Source organism: Xenopus laevis, chromosome 9_10S, assembly GCF_017654675.1.
Source record: "Xenopus laevis strain J_2021 chromosome 9_10S, Xenopus_laevis_v10.1, whole genome shotgun sequence".
Lineage (NCBI taxonomy): Eukaryota > Metazoa > Chordata > Amphibia > Anura > Pipidae > Xenopus > Xenopus laevis.
The window spans coordinates 57,422,868-57,444,632 of NC_054388.1; the positions used below are offsets into that span (position 1 = coordinate 57,422,868).

At 35.3% G+C, this 21,765-nt stretch overlaps 1 protein-coding gene across 1 annotated transcript in view; it reads left to right on the plus strand.

Moving 5' to 3' along the window:
- LOC108702260 (rho GTPase-activating protein 15-like) overlaps nucleotides 1-21,765 on the plus strand; it is a 297,375-nt gene that overhangs the window by 104,259 nt on the left and 171,351 nt on the right. The window contains exon 4 of the mRNA XM_041578094.1: nucleotides 5,825-5,923. Within this exon, the coding sequence (XP_041434028.1) occupies nucleotides 5,825-5,923 (99 nt within the window). The remainder of the gene's footprint in view (nucleotides 1-5,824; nucleotides 5,924-21,765) is intronic.

Consider the following 21,765-nt stretch of genomic DNA (forward strand, 5'->3'; position numbering starts at 1 on the left):
ACTCATACAACCCACTGGCTTTCAAATAATGCAGGTGCCTCCAGGCAGCTACAGTGCAAAATGCTCTGCAAGCCTGTAATGAATAAAATAGTCCATTAACCCTTCATGCACAGGTAAAGGATTGATTCAGTTATTTTCTTAATACTAATAATTAAGAAATAAAATAGTTTACCATGTAGGTTTATCTTATATATTATATACTGTATGGTGCTGATATACCATGAATAAATGATGCAATAAAACTAAATATCATCAAGTAGTAATGCAGTGAAGTTGGATGGATTGATGCTTGGTAGGAGCAAGGTACAGAGACAAGGGTGAAAGTGTTGCTATCTGCTCTAATTTCATTTCTTCTTTAGAATAGGTTAATGTAATGTAATGTAATGTATTGACTGAGAAACACGTAGGCTCATTTATAAACTTTGGCAGATTGGTTCGCAAAGTGAATATATTTGCCCTGCACATGCTTATATTTATAAAGCTGAATAAGTGTGGTGCAAACAGAACTGCAAACTTTTTTTTAACTATGCAAATGTCTATAAGAGCTTTTTAAATATGTAAAAAAAAAAAAAAAGCAAATTGCGAATATTTATGTGCACACTCTGCGACTGAATTACGCCACTTTTGTGGCAGAGAAAATATTCGCGAAACAGTTTTGCAAATGGTGAATATAAGTTACATCCAATGCTATTTTTGTGCACCACAACCTCGCACAGTGGGCACACTCACGCAAACACCCATCTCATTTGTGAGCCATTTGCGAAAATTTATTCTCAATGTGAATTCGCAAAAACCAGAAAGACGGGCACAGGAGTGCAATTTTTTTAGCATTCAGGAAAAAACATGGGCAATACAACCATTTACAAATAAATATGCGCTGCCCGAACTTTATAAATGTCCCCCAATGTATTAGTTAGAAGGGTTATTGCTTCTCTTGCACTTATGCTAGAGATTCTGCAAAGTCCTTAAAGTCACCCAATTCTTAGGCCAACCAACCCTGACTATACCGACATTAAAAATATAGACCTACATTAATTTTTTATTATATAGAGATACTGCTCTGCACATTATATAGAGATGCTATTCAGTACTTGCTCCTTACAGTGCTGCTGGCAAACAAGGAGAGTCAATAACTTAACCAAGCTGGACTTGACAAAGTAATCCACTGACTTGATCACTGAACCATTCCTTCATTATAATTTTCTATTTAGTGAGTATAGATCCATCAAAAGAGTTTTGTATTCTGGTAGTGTTTATCGCCATGCCCAATAGTTGTTTGCTAAATATAAAAATCAGGAAGATACTGTAATAGCTGGAGGTTATCAACACCTCGGATGCGTTAGTGCACACCCTTTGATAACAGCTGAAGTGCCTCTCAGTGACAAATCCAATAGAGACAGGACTTCTTGTCCCCGATGGCTCTGATTTAATAAGAGGCCACTGACTTTTCTGTGTTACAGTGAATAGTGACATTGTAAAAGAGCTGGTGGCAGTCTCAAGGGTCATTTGTGGTGCCAGTGAGTGCATCATAAATATCCCCCATTATCAACTAGCATGTCTCAGGAACAAAACAATACTGAATTATAATCAGTAATGTGTCTGATAAGGACACAGCTGTACCTTGCAGATGTCTGGCCTCTGTTATGTGGAAAACCATTATCCCAGATAACTCTAAAATTCTGGAATTACATTTTCCATAGAGTTATGTTAAAGCAACCAATTCCTTTTCCAATTCTTTAATGATTTTTTTTAAATTTCTTTATTTGAGTAGTTTTTCCAAACAAAAAGACATGGTAAATACAAAATACAAAAACAATAACCAAGAAAAAGAAAATAACAATAAAAGGGAGCAAAATAGAGAAAAAGAAAAACAAGAAACCTAGAGGGGTACAAAAGAAAAAAGGGGTAGGGGAAGAGGTACTTTGCACCTCCTTATACCCTGTTTGAGATCACATTGCAGGACTTATCCGATTCTCCCATAAACCTATGCCAAGGAGACCATGTTTTCCAATAGGTGCCGCTATTATTATGATAGATATATGTTAATTCCTCTAACATTCTTATTTCTTCCACAGATTTTAACCAATTATTATATATTGGGGCATCCTTATTCTTCCAGTTCCTTGGAATCAAAGCTTTAGCAGCTTGCATTAATTGAAAAGTAATCTTTAATGATTTTTTGCACTTAAAGAAATCACTTCTGGTCTTCAAAATGGAACTGAACGATCTGTGGTTGTCATTAGGAGCACAGGTTGCAGAGGGGTAGTTATAAATTACTTCTGGTATCTTGTACCCAATGGATAGCATCAGCATGGCATAAGAGCACTAAATAGCCAATTGTATGTTGTTAGGTATATTAATTATAATGCATTATGTTCTTGTGTAATCATCATGCAAGGTTATCACTTTGAATGAGAAGCACTAGAGCTCTTGACAATATATATTATCTTCATTGTCTAGATTGAATTCATGACAATTAGAAATGTATGCTTATGTCTGGAGGTGCCTTAAGCGCAAGAAGTTATGATGTGCTTTCAAAAACTATTTAAGTTAAACAGGACCTGATCCAAATGAAGTGTGGCAGTTCTGCGATTTTCCATATTAATGTAAATTTGTCTTATTTATAGTTGGCTAACTCCCTCACCATGTCCATGGAAGCAAGGTCTGCTCCAGATATATGTGCCTTTTCATGTTTCCCTATTTGCACCTATTCCTAGCTGTAGATCATTTTAAGCCTGTGATCATAAATTGTTCCATCACCGGAGAGACTAAAAGCTAACATTCCTCACTGATATTTTCTCCCCAAGGGGTGTTGAAGATTTGATAGCAGAAAGTGCAAATATGCTTTAGTAATCCATTCCAAGAATCATTTATCGGAAAGCCAAAAGAGTCAATATATAAAAGTGAGCTAAGAATGTACACAGGGAAAAAAATACCAGCCAAAGACCTTGCAAGAGCTTTGCTGCAAATCACTGCTACAGAGGGAAACAGAGTTAATTACCATAGGAAATTAAGAAGTGGAGGCTTTTAAACTGCAGAGAGCAGTAGCAGTCTTCTGAAAGTTCCGTTGTCTAGTGGCTGCGAAGATGAGAATGACGGAGAAAGGAAAGGGCTTGTAGAGAGCAAAACAGAAATCATACACTCTTTTTTTTAGTATTAATTCTTCAGAGTTAATTGTCCACAATTGCCTATATTAACCCCTTTGCTTTCATTAGAATCACAAACACATTGCTTATATCTAAAGGGGAGTTATATCAAAGAGCCTATGATATTTCTTGGAAGTCAGGCATTCACAAGCTTCAGAACTTCAAAACCCAGCATCCTCCACTAGATGTACTCCACTGCAACAGTGAACTGTCATTCCATGGGCTGCTTAATTATGTCACACTGTGCTTAAGTATATTTATCCTTTAATGGTACGTTCACATAATGGGTTTGTGCTTATTTTATATGTATCCTTTTTAACCCTAGCATGTTGGAATCCTTAGTCATGGGCAAAAATGACCCCACCATCGTTAAGCAGCAGATTTCGCTGAATACATATGGATGCCTAAGATCCATAGATTAAACATTTCACTGTACAAGGGTAAAAACTTAAGCACAAAGTCTCCATGCCAGTATAAAAGCCTCATATCTGTACAATGTGTCAACATGAGACATTTTCAGTGATATTTAAACCATGGACTCAGTTATTGCTGTGTATGAAAGTATTTGGGTGGAAATAACTTATGTGCTGTTTTCTATATTTCTTTGGTTGCTGTAGTGAGCCATGATGCCTCCAACCCTGCCCAACCATGATCCTCCCAAACTCAGCTATTAACTGGACCATGTCCAGAGCATGCTGGGAGTCATAGTACAACAATATTTAGGAGTGACTTTTTAAAGCATTGCTTAAATAAAAAAAAAAGGTTTTCCAAAACTAAATAACTACTCAGTGCAAGAGGTACCATTTACAAGAAATGTGACTGTTTTTATGCTGTTTTATGTACAAAACCAGGATTTTCTATCTATTTTATATCCTATATCTAAGCACCTATAACTAAGAAAAACTATGAAGACCAAAACTATCCCACCCCCTCCATAGATACTGTAGATAGATAGATAGATAGATAGATAGATAGATAGATAGATAGATAGATAGATAGATAGATAGATAGATAGATGATATTATGCACTTACCTAGTATTACCAACTCCTATTTATGTACAAGGGGAAGCAGTTCCAGTTTTTTTCCTCTTTTCTCCAACTCTTACTGCCAACCTCATTTTCACTTGCCAGTGTCACTTCCTCAGTCATACAGGTTCAAAATCATTCTCTTACTTACTGCCATGTTTGCTTTAACCATTAAAAGAAAATGTTTAGTAATTTTGTTTGCAACAATAAAAAAATCAAGCTAGGCATTGCTCTACAGAAGCTGAAAATCCCAGGAACAATTTTGTTAAAAAATTCTAACAAATAATTATTGTACAGCTCAGCCGCTTTCCTGAAAAGCAGATGCCAAATTGTACACTAGGAGGATCATGCCAAGAAAATCACCACATAGATTTTACTTGAACTGCCTTTCATATTTATTAAAATGTTATTATACTGTATAGCTTAATGGCCTCCTTGGCATGAAAAACTCTTCTCAGTATAGATTGTTTGTGTATTAACATATTTCTTTGCAAACATGTTCAGTTACAGAATTATTACATTTGTGTTAAATTTAGCATATAAAATACAAGATGACATAACTGCCTTCCGACTTCAGAATTAAGAGCCTGATGAAATGGATTAAATAGAATACAGTGGTGGAATCCCATTTTTAACTTCTTTCAGTTCTAACAAAGTAATTATTGGTGTATTCATAAATAAGATAAAATATAACCTCCTGTAAAATATAAAGATATTAAAGGTCGCTGGACACCCTTCTTATTGAAAGAAAGAATGAAGAAAGGTCTGCTTTCTGTTTAAAGTGCATGTATAGGCCTAACGTAATATAAGCTTGTATTTAAGTACCAGGTAATTGTGTTTTTTACTGCTTCCTAAACCAGAAGCCCCTCATAGGTTAAACATTTAGGATTCCTACCATGTTCTACCACCATGACCAAGCAGGTCATAGCTCTTCATAGTATTGTATGGTGTTTTATGTACATGAATGGGACCTGTTATACAGAATGCTCAGGACCTGATCTTTCTGTAATTTGGATCTTCTACTAGTATATCATGTAAACATTATATAAACCCAATAGGTTTGCTTTGCTTCCAGTAAGGATTAATCATATCTTGGTTTGGATCAAGCAAAAGGTACTATTTTATTATTACAGAGAAAATGGAAATCATTTTTAAAAAATCTGGATTAATTGGATAAAATGGAGTCTATGGGAGACAGCCTTTCTGTAATTTGAAGCCTTCTGGATAACGGGTTTTTAGATAATGGAACCTATACGTGCATATTTAAGAGGAAAGAATAGAAAGTAAATCAAACATCAAAAGTTACAGTATACTCACCATTTACTAGAAAATGCTTTCAAAATCAAGATTCACAAGGTCATTTATACAATACGCAACAGATTTCACACTTAATAAAGTTGCTGTTCCTCTGGCTAGGCACAGTCAAATAAGAATTCAAATACTGTGAATTGAAGTTGAAAATGTGCTTTGTTTCAGGCTTGTGTATCAGGTAGAAACCTATATCACGGAGATCCATTATAAATGATTTAAACTCAAAATGAAATCCTCAGACACTTGTTTAACTAGGCACTTTTCCCATGCAAAAGGAGAATTCAGTACAAATAAATAATCTTTCAATGGCAGCTTGCTTACACCAACATTCTCTCCTCAGATCACAACGTTATCAGGAAATGAGTTCCTTTTCCAGTCAGACGCAGACATTACCGTGCAGGAATGGTTTAGTGCAATTAGAAACACAATTGACAGTTTGGTATGTATTCGCTTATTACAAATAGCCTCTTTGGTTTGGTAAATTTATAATGTTTATTTCATTACTGGGACAGCTTAATGACAGATATGCAGGGAAAACAAATAAAGGGAGAAATCAATAATTTAATAATTATGTCTTGATTATTTGGATACTTGCAATGATTTGTTTTCATTTCTTGGAAAGGTTAAGTACTGTAGGTAATCTAACATTGAGCATTTTATTGAGATGATGGAGACTGAGACTGTTAAGCAAGCAATACATTAGGCTTCAAATACCATTTAATGAGCATGCCTTTCCAGTATATGGTGTTGTGTCATTATGGTATAAGGTATTCTGCATGGTACTAAATGTGCTATTGCGTTGTTAGGATTTGCTCCCCAGTTTGGGAAAAGGCTCATTCCCAGCATGGGAATTTGCTGTTTAGTTTTATGCTTGAAAGCACAAGCAGCACAGTGGAGAAAGTAATTTCTAATATTTTTAAAATTTTTAATATCTGTTAACAAATGTCATTCCCTTCTTCTAAAACCTAATGAGGCCAAAACATAGAGGCTGATTTATTGATTTCCGAGCTCTTTCTCAACTTTTTCACAGAAAAAAATCACTATTAAGGTTTTTCCCCAGAAGCATGATTTTTCCCCTAATTACTAATGTGTTAAAAAAAACTTTAAGTCCTAAAAAAACTTGATCTGATCTAAAATTGCATTTTTATAGATTCAACTGTTTAAAAAACTTGAACTTGAAACGGCTTGAAGGTTAAAAATACACTTCCTATTAATTTATATAGACGCTTGCTGTCAATTTTATTCAACATAAATCGCAAAAATTTGGAAAGCTCATATTTGGAAAAAATTAGGGATTATGATTGTTTGCCATGATTTCTAGATACTGTGTGAAGAAATCTCGAATTCTAATAAACAGGCCTCATGAAAAAAATATTTTTTTAATTCTTCAAATTTAAGGTTAGGTATTTAGACATCTATCTGGTTGGTAGGACCTGTTCAGTGGCCAGGAGTCAGTAACCGTGACAACTACATACCATGTTTAATGTCAGGCTTGAAAGAAGCACCAACTTAATAAATCAATAATCATACAAAATAAAAAAGAACAATTATAATTTTCTAATACGCAGCTTCATCTATAGCATACTAAATTGAATTTATAGGAAACGTCCCTTTAAATTATATAGTAGCTCAAAGAAGGACTCATTTTGCATTACTTACTGTGCTCAATGGTATTTAGTATATAGTCCTGCCAAAATCCACACAATGCCATGACTATGTTTTTTTTTGTCCCCAATAAACATTTAGTATGTCCTTAGGATACCTTTTCATCGTGCTGAATATTAATACATGATATTTGTTCTCAGAAAATGCAAGAATGGAAATAATTCTAAAAATATAAATTTATTACCAATTGTTCTCGAGCATGTGATTACAGTATGTTAATTCTTGCATTATAATTTTCCGAAAATAACCCTGTGCTTTGGCATTTTCCATTGTTTCACTAACCCCATAGAATATAAAATCAAAGCTTTTAGCCAGACAGCATTTATGAGGAAACATAATAAACCAAGATATATATTTTAAAGTAATACTTTTACTTTGTACCCGACCTGTAAAAAGAACACTGTGTATTAGGAAATTCTGTCATGAAAGGGAAAAAAACATGCTGATTTTGTAATTTATCAACTTATTTCCTGTAGATCATGTGATCAGACAACCAGTCATCTTAAGTGGCGGAACTACCGGTGGTGCAGGGGGTGTTACCCCCTCAGGGCCTCCAGCGGTGTGCATGCACTCGGGCCCCGCATCATATAGTTACGTTACTGGTCATCTTCCCTATAATTGTATCTGTTAACTGTTCAAAGGAAAGAGAAACTTAAAAACTCTGGGGTGTACCAAATTGTTAGGCAATCCCAGGGCTAAAAATCACTGACTGGTAGGCAATTCTTTGAAAATAATTAACTGGCCCATGATATTGTGCTATTAAAAGCCACTATATTTTTTCAACTCCCAGGTTTCTTTTGCCCTACACTGGGCTGGCACATGCTCAGTGCAGGATAATTTCCGGTGCCTACTGTACTGCAAATGCCCCCTGCTTGAATGTTTGTAATAGATTCCCAAGAAAGGGAAACATGGAGCTCTGGAGGATAGTACCTAAGGCCAGATATTGTTTTAAAGAACAGGCAACACCTGGGTAAAATATCAGCAAAATATCAGTTACTAGCGGGTGTCTATTATATTGGCAAACCCAATGTTTTTGAGATTTGCAATCCTTTAAATGTAAACACTGTACAATCGACAGTTCCAGCTATATAGATTCTGTATTCCCACATTCCATTTAAATGCATGGAAAACACATTTCAAATAACAAGTGCTGGTCACTGGTAATCAAAGGGTTTTATTATTTAATCTTTTACTCCACTATGACAAGAACAGGAAAACTAAACTTAAACCCTAAAGCAATAAGAACTTATTCCAGAAAGAAAAGTACACAGAAGTGTTCTGAAACAGCCCTGATAAAATATTTTGTCCTCTTAAATAGTTATACCATACACATCTTCCCCTGGATTCCTGTAAATGTATTTATAAAAAAAAATAAGACTTCTCTTAAATAATGTGATTATATTATTATTCAATAAACGCATCCTTTATATGACATTCAATGGGTCATTAGTGTTTAGAACAATGACAATATATTAACCCTATTTATTACTATAATGACACAATGACCCACTCCTGGACTCTTTTAATAACTTGAAGGTCCAGCCATGAAACCAGGTCCCCCTGTACAATGTCATGGATATAACCTATACATATACTATTCAATATAACAAGTATTATTCTTTTTTATTCTTTCTTTTTTCAACATTTCCTACCAAGATCCCCATTGAGAATTATGCCCCTTTAACAAAAAGTCTAGTTCTTACAATTGTCCATGTCTATATACTGGCAGGGATCAATGGAATCCATGCTTAACCACATCCTACAGTGGCTGTGTTAATATTGTGTATATACGGACACATATTGGTTTCAAAACAATTTTCTATAGCTTACAAATTATAAACATACTTTTCCTGAGTATTCTGAGTAATGAATTTTGGGCTCTTTATGTCTAATTTCTAAAATCCCATATGTGCATTTTCAGATTTATCATACATTGTTAGGTACGCGAGCATAGCTTTTTAAGCATTCAGAACATTACATTTATTTCGATATGTTTGCATAAATAAACAGCATATGAGTGGGAGCCCAGATATTACTATAAACATATAAGTAATGAACAGCAGTATCTAGTTGTCAAAGACAGATGGTGCTTTTTTTGTGTTGCCTACAGAGAACTATGGCAGCTCATGTTAAATGTATCCATACAAATTTGCTAAGGGAGAATGTCTTGTATATATACTTGTATACATACTAGGCTATGCAATCAACAAATTAAGAAAAGTAAAATAAACTCTATTTTTTTTATTTTAAAAAAAGTATACACAAAAGTGCCTCTCATTTGTAAATTGATCTCCCTCTAGCTTCTCCTCAGCCCTCCTCATGTATTCAGTAAACCATTATTTAACCTTTTCCCTACATTATATTGCTGCTTCTTTCTCTCTATTATGAACCAAACAGAATTTGTCTTAAATGAAACATACAGCACATTTCCCATTAAACTCCCAGAAACTAAACCTTGAAACAATTATACCTTCTGCAAATTACTATTAAACTAGCAGTTAATGTCCATAATAACTGAGCACTGAGAACTCAAATAACTCCATGGCTCTCATCTTCTTTCCATCCCTGCTGAGCAGACCATGTAGCTAAGCACACTGTACTATAAATTGCAATTCCCTTTATGAAGAATGGAAGTTAAGGCACACACCTGCAGTATAATTTTAGGATAATTTGATTTCAAAACACATATGTTACATAATAACATATTAACTTAGTAAGTTAGACATAGTAAAAAGACACATGTCCATAAAGTTCAACCTTTCAACTTTTTTTTAACCTGCTTAACTGACAATTGATGAAGAGTTAGGCAAAAAAAAAAAACATCTGAAGCCTCTCCAAAAAAATCCTTCCTGACTCCAAAATGGCAATCAAACTAGTCCCTGGATCAACTTGTACTGTGAGCTATCTTCTATAACCCTGTATTCCCTCACTTGCTAAAAAGCCGGGGGTGTATGCCCTAAGGCCCTGGGGCCTTGTTTACATTAATTTTCATTAAAGCTTTATGGATCATATCCTGAGTCAGCCACTGACTAGATTGAGCTGAGCCATCAGTGCAGCTATGAAGTGAGCCTGGGAACTCCTCTATTGTATACACTGAGAAAATAACTGATTTAGCACATTTGACTTTTCTTTATCTGTTACAACCATACTAGTACCATTATTTAATGGAGCAACACTCTCAACCTACATCTTTTTTACTATTAATATATTTAAAAAAAACTTTTTGGGGTTAGTCTTAGCCTCTGCCACAATGCACTCTTCATTTCCTTTCTTTGCCTTCCGGATTGCTGATTTACAACATTTAATATAGTGTAAGTATATTGATTAAATGCAGCTTCTGTCCCAACAGACTTATAGTTTTTAAATGCCTTTCTCTTCTTTACTATTAACTTCTTTACTTCTATATTAAGCCACACAGGGTGATTCTTAGAGCTTCTACGTTTACTCTGTAAGGGAATAAATTGAGAAGAGTAATGATTTAATATAATTTTAAATGACAACCATTTCTGTTCTGTGTTTTTAGCTGAAACCTTAATTCCCCAATCAATGCTCTAAAGGGCAGCCCTCAAGGCACTAAAATTAGTGTTTCTGAAATTCATGTTTTTTGTTGCCCCAGTGTTTATTTGATTTTTGTACCAGACATTAAATTATATAACATTATGGTCACTATTACCCAGGGGCTCAATGACTTGCACATTTGCTATAAGTTCTGGGTCATTTGAGATCACTAGATCCAGAATAGCATTTTTTCTGGTTGGTTTCTCAACAACCTGTGCCATAAAATTGTCATGCAACATGTTTATAAACGTATTCCCATTAATTGATCTGGCGGTACAGTTGCTCCAGTCAATATCTGGGTAATTAAAATCCCCCATTATCATTACTTTACCCAAACTAGCAGCCTTTTTTATTTGCATCAGGAGCTTAGCCTCCTCCCCCTTACCTACATTAGGGGGTCCATAGCATACTCCTACAATTAATTTGCTGGACTCTTTATAATTGGTGAAGAACTCTACCCATAAGACTTCTGCCCCATCATTATCTGTAACCTCCTCCCTTATATAAGCTTTTAACAAACAGAAATACCCCTTCTCCTTTTCTATTGCCTCTGTCCCTCGAAATAAAGTATAGCCATTGATATTAACTGCCCAGTCATGTGACTCATTCAGCCATGTTTCAGGCACACCAATCACAAGATATTTTCCCTTCTGCACCAGCACCTCCAGCTCTCCCATTTTACCATCAGACTCCTTGCATTTGCAAACATACATTTAATACTGGTACCATATTGAAAAAATGACATGTGGTCCTCCCTATCCTTAACAGTACCCCCAACCAAATCTCAGACCCCATTTTCCCTTCCTTTGCCCACTATGTCATTTAACCTGTTTTCCACTGAATCTTTTACTGAACCCTCCCCCAAGACTAGTTTTAAAATCTCCTCCAACTGTCTAGCCATCTTCTCTCCCAGAACAGCTGCACCATCATCATTGAGGTGCAGCCCATCCCTAGCAAAGAGACTGTAATCAGCCCAGTTCTCCAAAAGCCCAAAAACCTCCTCCCTACACCAATCTCTCAGCCACACATTAATTTCCCTAAGCTCCCACTGTCTTCTTAGCGTTGCTCATGGCATAGGTAATATCTCTAAGAAAGAGAAAGAAGCTTTAAAGGGGCCATCAGAAAGTTAGGATTTGAATCATGTAAGAATTGTGTCATGAATGCCAGTTTAGTACAAAATGTCTAGACTAGAATGAGTGGATGGTCAACGGTTTCAAAGGCTGAGAGGAGAGACAAGAAAGATATAGAAGTAAGAGTATGGAATAGTGACCTTTAGAGCTTGCTAGGAGAAGTTAATTGGAGTCAAAAGGAATAAGGACTCTGGATGATAGTTGGGATTGATGGAATGTTTAATAAGAATGGGAATATGTGTTTTAAAGTTGTCATCAATTAATTATGTTTTCCTCACACTTATGGTTGATCAGATTAGAAGGATGAATGTTTCTTTTACTCATAGAGGTTAATCTACTAAAACAAGTGCTAATGTTCACTGCTGAGATACCCATAACAACCAATCAGATTCCAATTTCCAATTTCATTGTATAACTGGTCATAGGGTGATTAAAACTAATGCTAGAGACCTTGGTTTGATTCACTGTGACAACTCCTTATGACCCTGGACAAGTCCCGTAATCTCCTGGTGTACTGGCTACCTAGTGTGCCAGTAAAGACTGCTTTGCTTGCTGTAAAACCAATTTGAGTCCCATGGGAGAAAATCATTCCTTTTCCCTTACTGATTGTTGCAATGAACATCTGCAGTGGTGAAATTTAGCACCCATGTTATGTATTATTAGGATAGTTACATAGTTAAATTGGGTTGAAAAAAGACAAAGTCCATCAAGTTCAATCCCTCCTAATGAAAACCCAGCATCCATACACACACTCCTCCCTACTTTTAATTAAATTCTATATACCCATACCTATACTAACTATAGAGCTTAGTATCACAATAGCCTTTGATATTATGTCTGTCCAAAAAAACATCCAAGCCATTCTTAAAGGCATTAACTGAATCAGCCAGGATGTTTTTACATCTATACCAGAGTTATATTAATATATCGTTATGTCTGAAAAAATGTATTTTGTTTCCTTCAGGCAACAAAAAAAAAGAGTTTTCTACTCCATAGTAACAGCAGACTTCAAGTATAGCACGTTTACATCTAGAAGGTGAAACCACCAAAGACCAGAAAAATGAACAAAGCAAATCAGTATGTAGCTTTTATTAGTCATATAATTTAGTCATATAATTTTGTACCTGTGACTTTCTACAACTCAACAATTTAACCAAGATGAATACTTTGACAGGGTAGAAGATTTTGGTTATTTACTAAATGTTTGGGAGAATGATTAGCTGAAAAATTATTGATTTGCAACAGTGTGTACCACGACCATATAATAAACTAATCTTAATGATTTTCTAAAGATTCCTCATCTAAATCCACACAAACCTAGGCTCCGTTAAAGCAGTCTGTTATCATAGCTATTTTTATTAGTCTAAGGTAAAAATATGTATTTTAAAACATTTCTGGCATATTAAAAAGAGGTTCTGTATTTAAAAGGTATTTATTTCAAAAATCAATGCCCAAAGTCTAAGATATTTCCAATTCCAAGCAGTTTACAAAAATAATTAGTAATAAAAGTTTTTGTTTCATTGAAACAAAGAAAAGTTATGTCTAGACAGTTTGTACAACCTTTTTTACTTACCCCTTAATTCAATGCAATGCGGAACTCACCTTTCAGTATTTGCTACTCTGTGAAAAATAAGTAAGAAAACTTATTGAATGGCTGACTACTAGTAATATATGGTCATGAACACTCTCAGGTTTAACAACAAGGATTTGAGTAATAATAAGTCTGTTGGAGATTTCCTCTCTGGAAAGTAGAATATGTGTCCAGAACTTGGAACATAAGCCAAAGTCATACAGTAGATTTAGTTTAATGTAATTAATGTAGTATAATGTCATAATGTAAAAACAACTTTAACATTGAATTGTACAAAAAAACATGTTATTTATTAAATGTGTATTATTATTATTATTATTATTACAAATGCTAATTTTACCACTATTTTATCATGATCCTAAAAACAAATTAACAAAGCCAAGAATTTTAAAAAAAAATTAAATCCAAGATGCAATTCTAAATATCTGGCAAAAAAATGTATAACACATTGTAAGCAATTAACAGGTGGTGGCATCAATGTCCAGTTCCCACGATTTTATCCAGGAAGAAAAAATATAACGTTTATTTCAAAATACAGATTTACAGCGTCACAGATTTCATACAGCCTACACAGGCAACAAATACTGAACACATGCCTCTTCCTTTTAAAATACTATGAAAACAGGAATGAGCCACCTACACTTAAATACATTTCAGCATGTTTCTGGAGATATAGTGTAGTAATTATGGTATTTTTTGTGGTAAATATAGCTCACTGATGAGTAAATATGACCCATTTTGCTTCTCTGAAAAATAGCACAAACGCGAAAAATTCAGCAATCGCATTTAAGTAAATAGGGCTTTGTCACTTTCCATTTTTTAAAGCTCAATATCTTTTAAACTATACATTAGCATCTATGGGCATTTTTTTGTGGTGAAACATGGCACAATATTTTGCTCATCCCTAATTAGCATTAACAACAATGAAAATTTGTGTGAAAAATTGTTCCTGCAAAGGTATTCAGGTATTATTTAGCCAAATTGCAGAGGCAGATAGCAATGGATTGGACATATTTTTAAAGCACTGCTACAATATGTCAAAGCAGTATAATAGGAAATGTGAAGTAAAGGGCAACAACTAATTACTTTATTCCCAGGTATTGTGCATTTCAATAATGTTTGGCACAAATACAATGTTTATGCTTTATACTCCCCTTCCTATTCAAAGACAGATATATGGTTGGATCATATTAATAGAGTCACCTCAGGTGTGAGGCCTGTCAAAAACTGTGGAGCACTGCTTGAATAAAATTGTCAGCACCTGATCCCAGTATTTTTCTCCCAAGTCCCAGCAAGCCACATAAAAATGCTCACTATATGAATGATTCACAAAGTTTAACATTGTAACTGAGGCTGGGAAGAGTCACATGCCCATCAATTTCAACTCTCTATTGACTGCTACCTGCTTCCTAGATTCCTACTAAACTAGAGAAAGGGAAAAAAACTAAAGTTTGTCTTATAGCAGTGAAACCTTCATCCTATTGCATGGTATATATGCAGGCCTGGATTTGTGGCGAGGCCACATAGGCCCGGGCCTAGGGCGGCAAAAAATAGGGGCGGCATGCCGCGCAGTCGCATTAGGGGACGTGTGTGTCCCCATTCAATGACACCAATGACACCAGCTGCGCCGGCGCGCTGGGAAGGGGAAGTGTAGGACCGTGCGGCCGCCTGGTCGGACCGCACGGCCTAGGGGCGGCCGGGAAACAAATCCGGCGCTGTTTATATGCACAAATATACACATTTTAAGTTGTCATTTTTAATTATGGAGCTAGGCTTGGTTTCTTGGCAGCATTTAATACTTGCATTAGTACCAGTTACTGCAAATTAGATCTTTGATTTCATTTTCAAGCTTGTATAACTTATATACAACTTATTAGTTATGAGTAACTGCTTGTGTTATTTTGCACCTATTATCAGTAACTGAGAACTTTGATCTACATTCTCTATCAAAATATCACATAATTGTATGCTCTGTTAATACAAATAATTTTTATAAAGGGCTCTTTTCACATCAATGGTGACTTTTTTGAGTCTCACACTATGGTTCTAACATGCTTTATAGCCAAGATTTTATCTATCAAAGGCATTGTGTCATATGTTAATCAAATTCCTTTTTTTATATCCATGTAGTCTTTGATATGGTGAAACAGATGTAGTTATCATACGTGTATCTGAAAATACAAAATAACAAAAAAAAAAAAGGCTAACTGATAACCTCATCTGACAAATGTATGTCAATTGCCTTCCCCAATCACATCATCTCCATGTAGTAATTCACATGAGTATGTAAATATCTTGTTGACCCTTATAACTCTTGATTTGTTGATTTGTTTTTGTCAAAAATCTAATCTGTGCATTTTTTTGTTGAAAAAATTCAAATCCTTACCAAAATTGTATGTGTAATAAAGGCTTGATTGACTAAAAATGTAGCACATTTGGGTTCATCGCTTTCTATGGATCTACAATCCAAAATTCAAATTGCAAAAATGGCTTAAATTTTACTAGAACACTTCCCATTGACTTGTACATGAACTCCTTTGCTTTCTTGCAAATTTTTACATTCCATTTTTTTAGTTTATTCTCATTTTGATATTCTGCCCCTTAGTGCAAAATAACTTGTGTTAAAAATGTCAAACCTTTCATAAATCAGACTCATAATTGAATGCATATAAAAATATATACTAAAAATAAATCTAAATAAAATGTAACAGAGATGCCAAAAAAAGAGAACTTATTCTCCCTAATAAGTTTTGACCAGTATAGCACAATACAGTAATGAACTAACTGAATTTAGTTTAAAGCATAATTGCTTCTCTGAGTTCCATTCCTTGCTCTGAGAATTTACTTAAAGAAATCAGCACATTACACATCAAACATTGTAGCCAGAAAGGCCAAACATTTGTATTCAAAGTTAACAAAGCCCAATTTATTCCCTCTACACATTTATTTAAAATTCTGTTTGCACTGTAGCTAGTAATCTATAGCAAAAACAAGTATTTCATTTCCTAAAGAAGTTGTAAAAATTATGAAACCAATATTTTTAACGTGTAATTTATTATACCCGCAACTTTTGTGCATTGAATTCAATACATTTTTTTCTTATACATATTTTTCAAGCTTTAGAATTCCAAGATTGAATTTTTCATAACATCAAATGAGTCAAATTCACAGAAATAAATAAGCTTTTAAACAATACTGAAGACATATTAATATTTTGACTTGCATTTATGATCTGTTCAATTAAAAAATCAAAAATACACAATATTTTTTTCAGTATTATCAGATATTGTCAACGAGTGAAATTTGTTGTGGATTTTTGGCTCATTTAAAATACTGCATGTGCCAAACAGTACTGGCTGCAACTATCCAATATGCCCCACTGTATAAATTGCCAAAATGTGTTTCCTATCTATTTTACATCACTTTTTTTTTTTTCCGATAACCCATTGGGTGACAGATTTCAATGTAAATCCAGCTTCTTTGTGAGCGTACATAGAACTGATACTTAGAAATACTGATTTAAAAAAGGTTTGTAGCTTTTTTTATACAGGCAGGATGCTAGAGCCATAGGAAAATCTTAAGTTATAAATAGAAAGACATATGTGATATTTGAACCAAAATTGTACGTTCTTGTGAAAAACATACATGATGATAAATTTCACAAACGGACAGGTATCACCACAAAGTCTTCAAATAATTAAAGTACAATATAATGCATATTGCAAGTCCTACTGATTGAATGATTGAGGTGTCTGATTTCTTCATATTCTTATAGTCTTTTATTTTGTCAGCAGATGTTAAATTTAGTGCAGTCACATCACAGCTGTGTGGCATCAAAGTTCTATCTGGGATTGCGTATGCAAATGGGCACATGAATATACCCCCTTGGCTTCCGCTATTGCAGAAAGCAATATTGCAGCTCAGTAGTATATATTGTGCCTGCCATTTGTAAAGAGACTGAAGTTATTATTAAAATAATCCAACCAAGGAAGGTAGGCGTTCTCTATATGTCGTGCACAAAAGAGGCAATTTTTTTTTCCCTTGAAAATTTAGTTTAGAAAAACAAAGCCTCAATTGCTTGGAAAGAACGCTTCTACACAAAACTTTTATTCTGCTCTTTCAGACGTTCTTCAAAACACAGCTGTGAGTCCACAGACCATGCTGGCCATTAGCATGCAAATAGGCATAATGCATGAAATATTCCACTCTTTCTTAAAAATCCTTTTTGCAAATGATTGTCACATATTTTGTTTATGCACTAGAAATGTCAGACCATTTCATGCCAGGATTTAGTGGTCATTTGTCCTCATTTGTTATTCTCAATTTTTTCAGTTTTCCAAAAACATGCATTATTTATAACAAGTTGTCATTTGCCTCTTCTTAATTTATCATTTTGTGTCCACCTTAACGAAAAGAATCCATTCACCATAATTTAATTTGTTTAGTAATATCCTGTTTTTTAAATTGAAGGTTACAGGTCTTGATCAGTGCGAATGAAAGACAGTTTGCCTCTGATTCTAATATCTAATTTTATCACAGGTGATGGCCTGAATTGGAAGATTTGTACAGGTATGGGACCTGTTAACCAGAATGCTCGGGACCTGGGGTTTTCCGGATAACGGATCTTTCCGTAATTTGGGTCTTCATGCCTTAAGTCTACTAGAAATTCATTTAAACATTAAATAAACCCAATAGGCTGGATTTGCTTCCAATAAGGGTTCATTATATCTTAGTTGGGATCAAGTACAAGCTACTGTTTTATTATTACAGAGAAAAAGGAAATCATTTTTGAAAATATAGATTATTTGGATAAAATGGAGTCTATGGGAGAAAGCCATTCCGTAATTCGGATCTTTCTGGATATTGGGTTTCCGGATAAGGGATCCTATACCTGTACTATTATTTATTATTATTATTTATCTAGAATCAAAAATATGATGCTTTTGGAAAGCTTACAACCCCTTTCACAATGCAAAAGTACAGTGTATAACTAGGAGTTATATTTCAGGCCTTTTACTAAGGGCTAGTCGCTAATGTAAGAGTGCTAAGGGCTGCAAAATTGAGCTACATATATTAAAGGGGTGGACCTAGCACTGTGTAAATATATTTTATATTGTAAATAGTTGGGTTATATTCAGTTTAGCCACCAGCACTTAAGTTTGGCTGGGTGGGGAATTCCCCTACAGTTGCTTATATAAGGAAGTTCATAAGCTAGGCACTTCCTCTCTGGTCTGAAAAAATCTGATGGCAAGACACATAGCTAAGTCAGACCATAAGGGTGGCTACACTTAGCTTGGACTAGAGGGAAAAGGAGTTCAGTGCCTGAACCACCTTAGAGGTGAAAGGTAGTTGACTAGACAGCAAGGGCAACTTGGGACCCCACCAATGAGATATGGGTTAGTACCACCAGTTTTTAGGGATGGAAACATTCAGGTGTAGGTCAGTGAGAAACCTGAGGTTGTGGTGAGACAGCTGGAAGATGCATTTGCACTGTATGTGAACACAACAGAAAAGAGAAGAAGTATTGTGAAACGGAGTGGTAACCCTTCAACTGTTATGAATCTCTGCTAGTGCCTTTTGACAGGATAGATTTAATGGAGGTTTCTGGGATAGCAAGAGGGAACACTGGGCTTTAGCATTGTACCTTTTCCAGCCCCTATGTTAACCTGTTCAATAAAGTCTGCCTTAATTTGTCATATCATTGGGTTTGAAATGTTTGCTTTCTTTTCCTGGGACAGGAGGGTGTGTGTGCTGGTTAGCCCGGTTACAAGTGCACTTTGTTCTAAATGAAAATCTGGAACTCAGTGTAGAGTAAAACTGTCACACACAATGTGAGCCTTGTACTTGATGCCTGTCACAGGCAGATAATTCCTACAGGCCTATCTATTGCCTTTTGTCACCTGGCACTCCTCAGCATGCATCTCTGGAATGCCCTGAGAGATAAAGAGATTCCAGTGGATCACTATACAGTATGCTAGCCATCTCATATTGGTAATGTTGCTAAAAGAATACAAAACCCTTTCCTCCAATCTCAGACCGTCTCCATTGCCCCTTCCAACATCAGATGATACTGTCAAAAGCATCAGTATCTTTGTACCTGCTAACCCATGCAAAGTCACTCAGCTGGGTTGAAAAGTGCCCCACCATCTTGCTACACCTCTGATCCTCTGAAGCAGCACACAATGACACTTTTCAACTCAGCTGAGCAGCTCTGCATTTTATATCAGGTACAAAGATAGGGACACCTTTGACAGGAACAGGTGGCATGGGAGGGAGTGGGGCTGATGGAGGGATCCTGGGTTGGTTGGAGGATTTGGTGTTTGTTTAATTTCTACTGACAACAATTGTCAACTGATTTGTGCATTTTGTGGTTTTCTCACATTGACTTTGGGGCAGCTAGGGACATTGTGTGGAGAATAAGAATTATGTTTACATTTGCAAACATATTTCTAGTGCTATTACACATACTGTATTATACATACAAATACAGATAGCCTTCTGGACTTGAATCAGGACCACCTGGTCATTTGGTTGTGGAACCCTTTCAGGAACTTGGAAGTTACTTTGAGAAAAATACATTTATTCTAATCAAAACATTCCATAGAATATGTATACTGATTATTGATTACATTACATACTTTGAAACATAGGCTACATTTATATTGGTCCCTTAATCATTAAAGGGCATGTAAAGGGAAAAAAAAATATTATTATTATTTTCTTTAATGAAAAAGAAACAATCTCCAATATACTTTAATTAAAAAAATGTGTACCATTTTTAAAAGAAACCTGACTGTATGCAGTGAAATTTTCCCTTCATTTATGGCTGTGGATAGAAATTGTCAGATGGTCCCTAACTGCTGAGCAGGGAAACAATCATACTTATGAACAGAAGGGGGTGCCCCCGCCTTACTTCCCAGCCATGCAGAACTCAAGCAGCTTTGTTTATGATGATCCCTTAGCAGCCCAGACCACACTGAGCATGTGCACAGTCTTAGTCTTGCAAAAATGTTTAACAAAGTTACAAGATGGTGACCCCCTGTAGCCAACTTTGAAAGCATAAATTATTTGTTTGATTAGGCTTGTGGTGCAGTAAGTTCATGTTTATATTTAGTATACAAAATACAGCATTTCTAGCATTATTCTATTTTAGACTTTACATGCCCTTTAATGACCAGTAAACTAATCAGCAGTTAGCTTTTAATGATCCAAGAGACTGGGACTAGATAGGAACTGCCTAGTTCCCGCATAATGTAGATAATGTAACTGTGCTGGTAGTCAAGAAGATTATCCATTTCTTAGTCTCTTAAATTATATTTGTCCAAGTTCCAAAGGCCAATTGGATGGTTCTCCAGCCTGTAACTGGGCTGGATGCTGTCACAGACAGAAAGAAGGATTTGTCTGATCCCCTATAGTTGCTATGATTCTTTTGCATGATGCTACATCTAAACTCATATTAGGATTACAAGCATCACACCTCTAGCAATGGCAGACTAAGAAATCATGATCTCTGTGCACAGAGGTCTGCAGCACTTGTATCATATATAAAGACCACCAGTATAGATAAATAAATAACCCCTCTCAAAAAAATTACACTTTACATGAATATCAAATGTTATTTATAGTAATGGGCTAATTTATTCGCCAGGCGCGAATTCGCGGCGAATTTGCTCGATTCGCCGCCAGCGAATATATTCGCGAAAAGCCGGCGAAAATTTGCGGCAAAAATTCGCCGGCGTCCAAAAAAAATGTTTCCGAAAAAACGGACGCCGGCGTAAAAAACGGGCGCCGGCGTCAAAAACGCCATTTCGCGAATTTTTCACCGTTTCGCGAAATTCGCACATTTTTCAGCGAATCGAAACGGCGCAAATTCGCCCATCACTAGTTATTTAACATTAAAAAAACAATATATTCTAGTGTTTTTTATGATGATTGTTACTTCCACACAGGTTAAATGATTTAGAATTTAAAAAGATGCAATTCAAGAATCATTTGCACATCATTTAAAGACGGTCTGCTTTGAGACATTCACCTTCAGTCCTTTTGTGCAGCCTCTTAAAGATTATTTGTTTTGTTCTTTTGGCTTTAAAAGACCTGAATAAAATTCATTTGTTTGAAGATTAATAAAATAAAATGCATATTTATTCAGCTGAGACCAAAAAAGTCCTTGTTCAGATGATCATATAGTTATCCCCTGGGCATGAAATAATACGAAAAAAATCCATCTCAAAATCCTCTGCAGAATTGTTTAAAACAGCCCTGGAAGGCATGCATTGGAGGGAGGCTCACAAATGTGCCTTCTATAAACATTAATACTTTATTTTAAAGAAAGGGGTG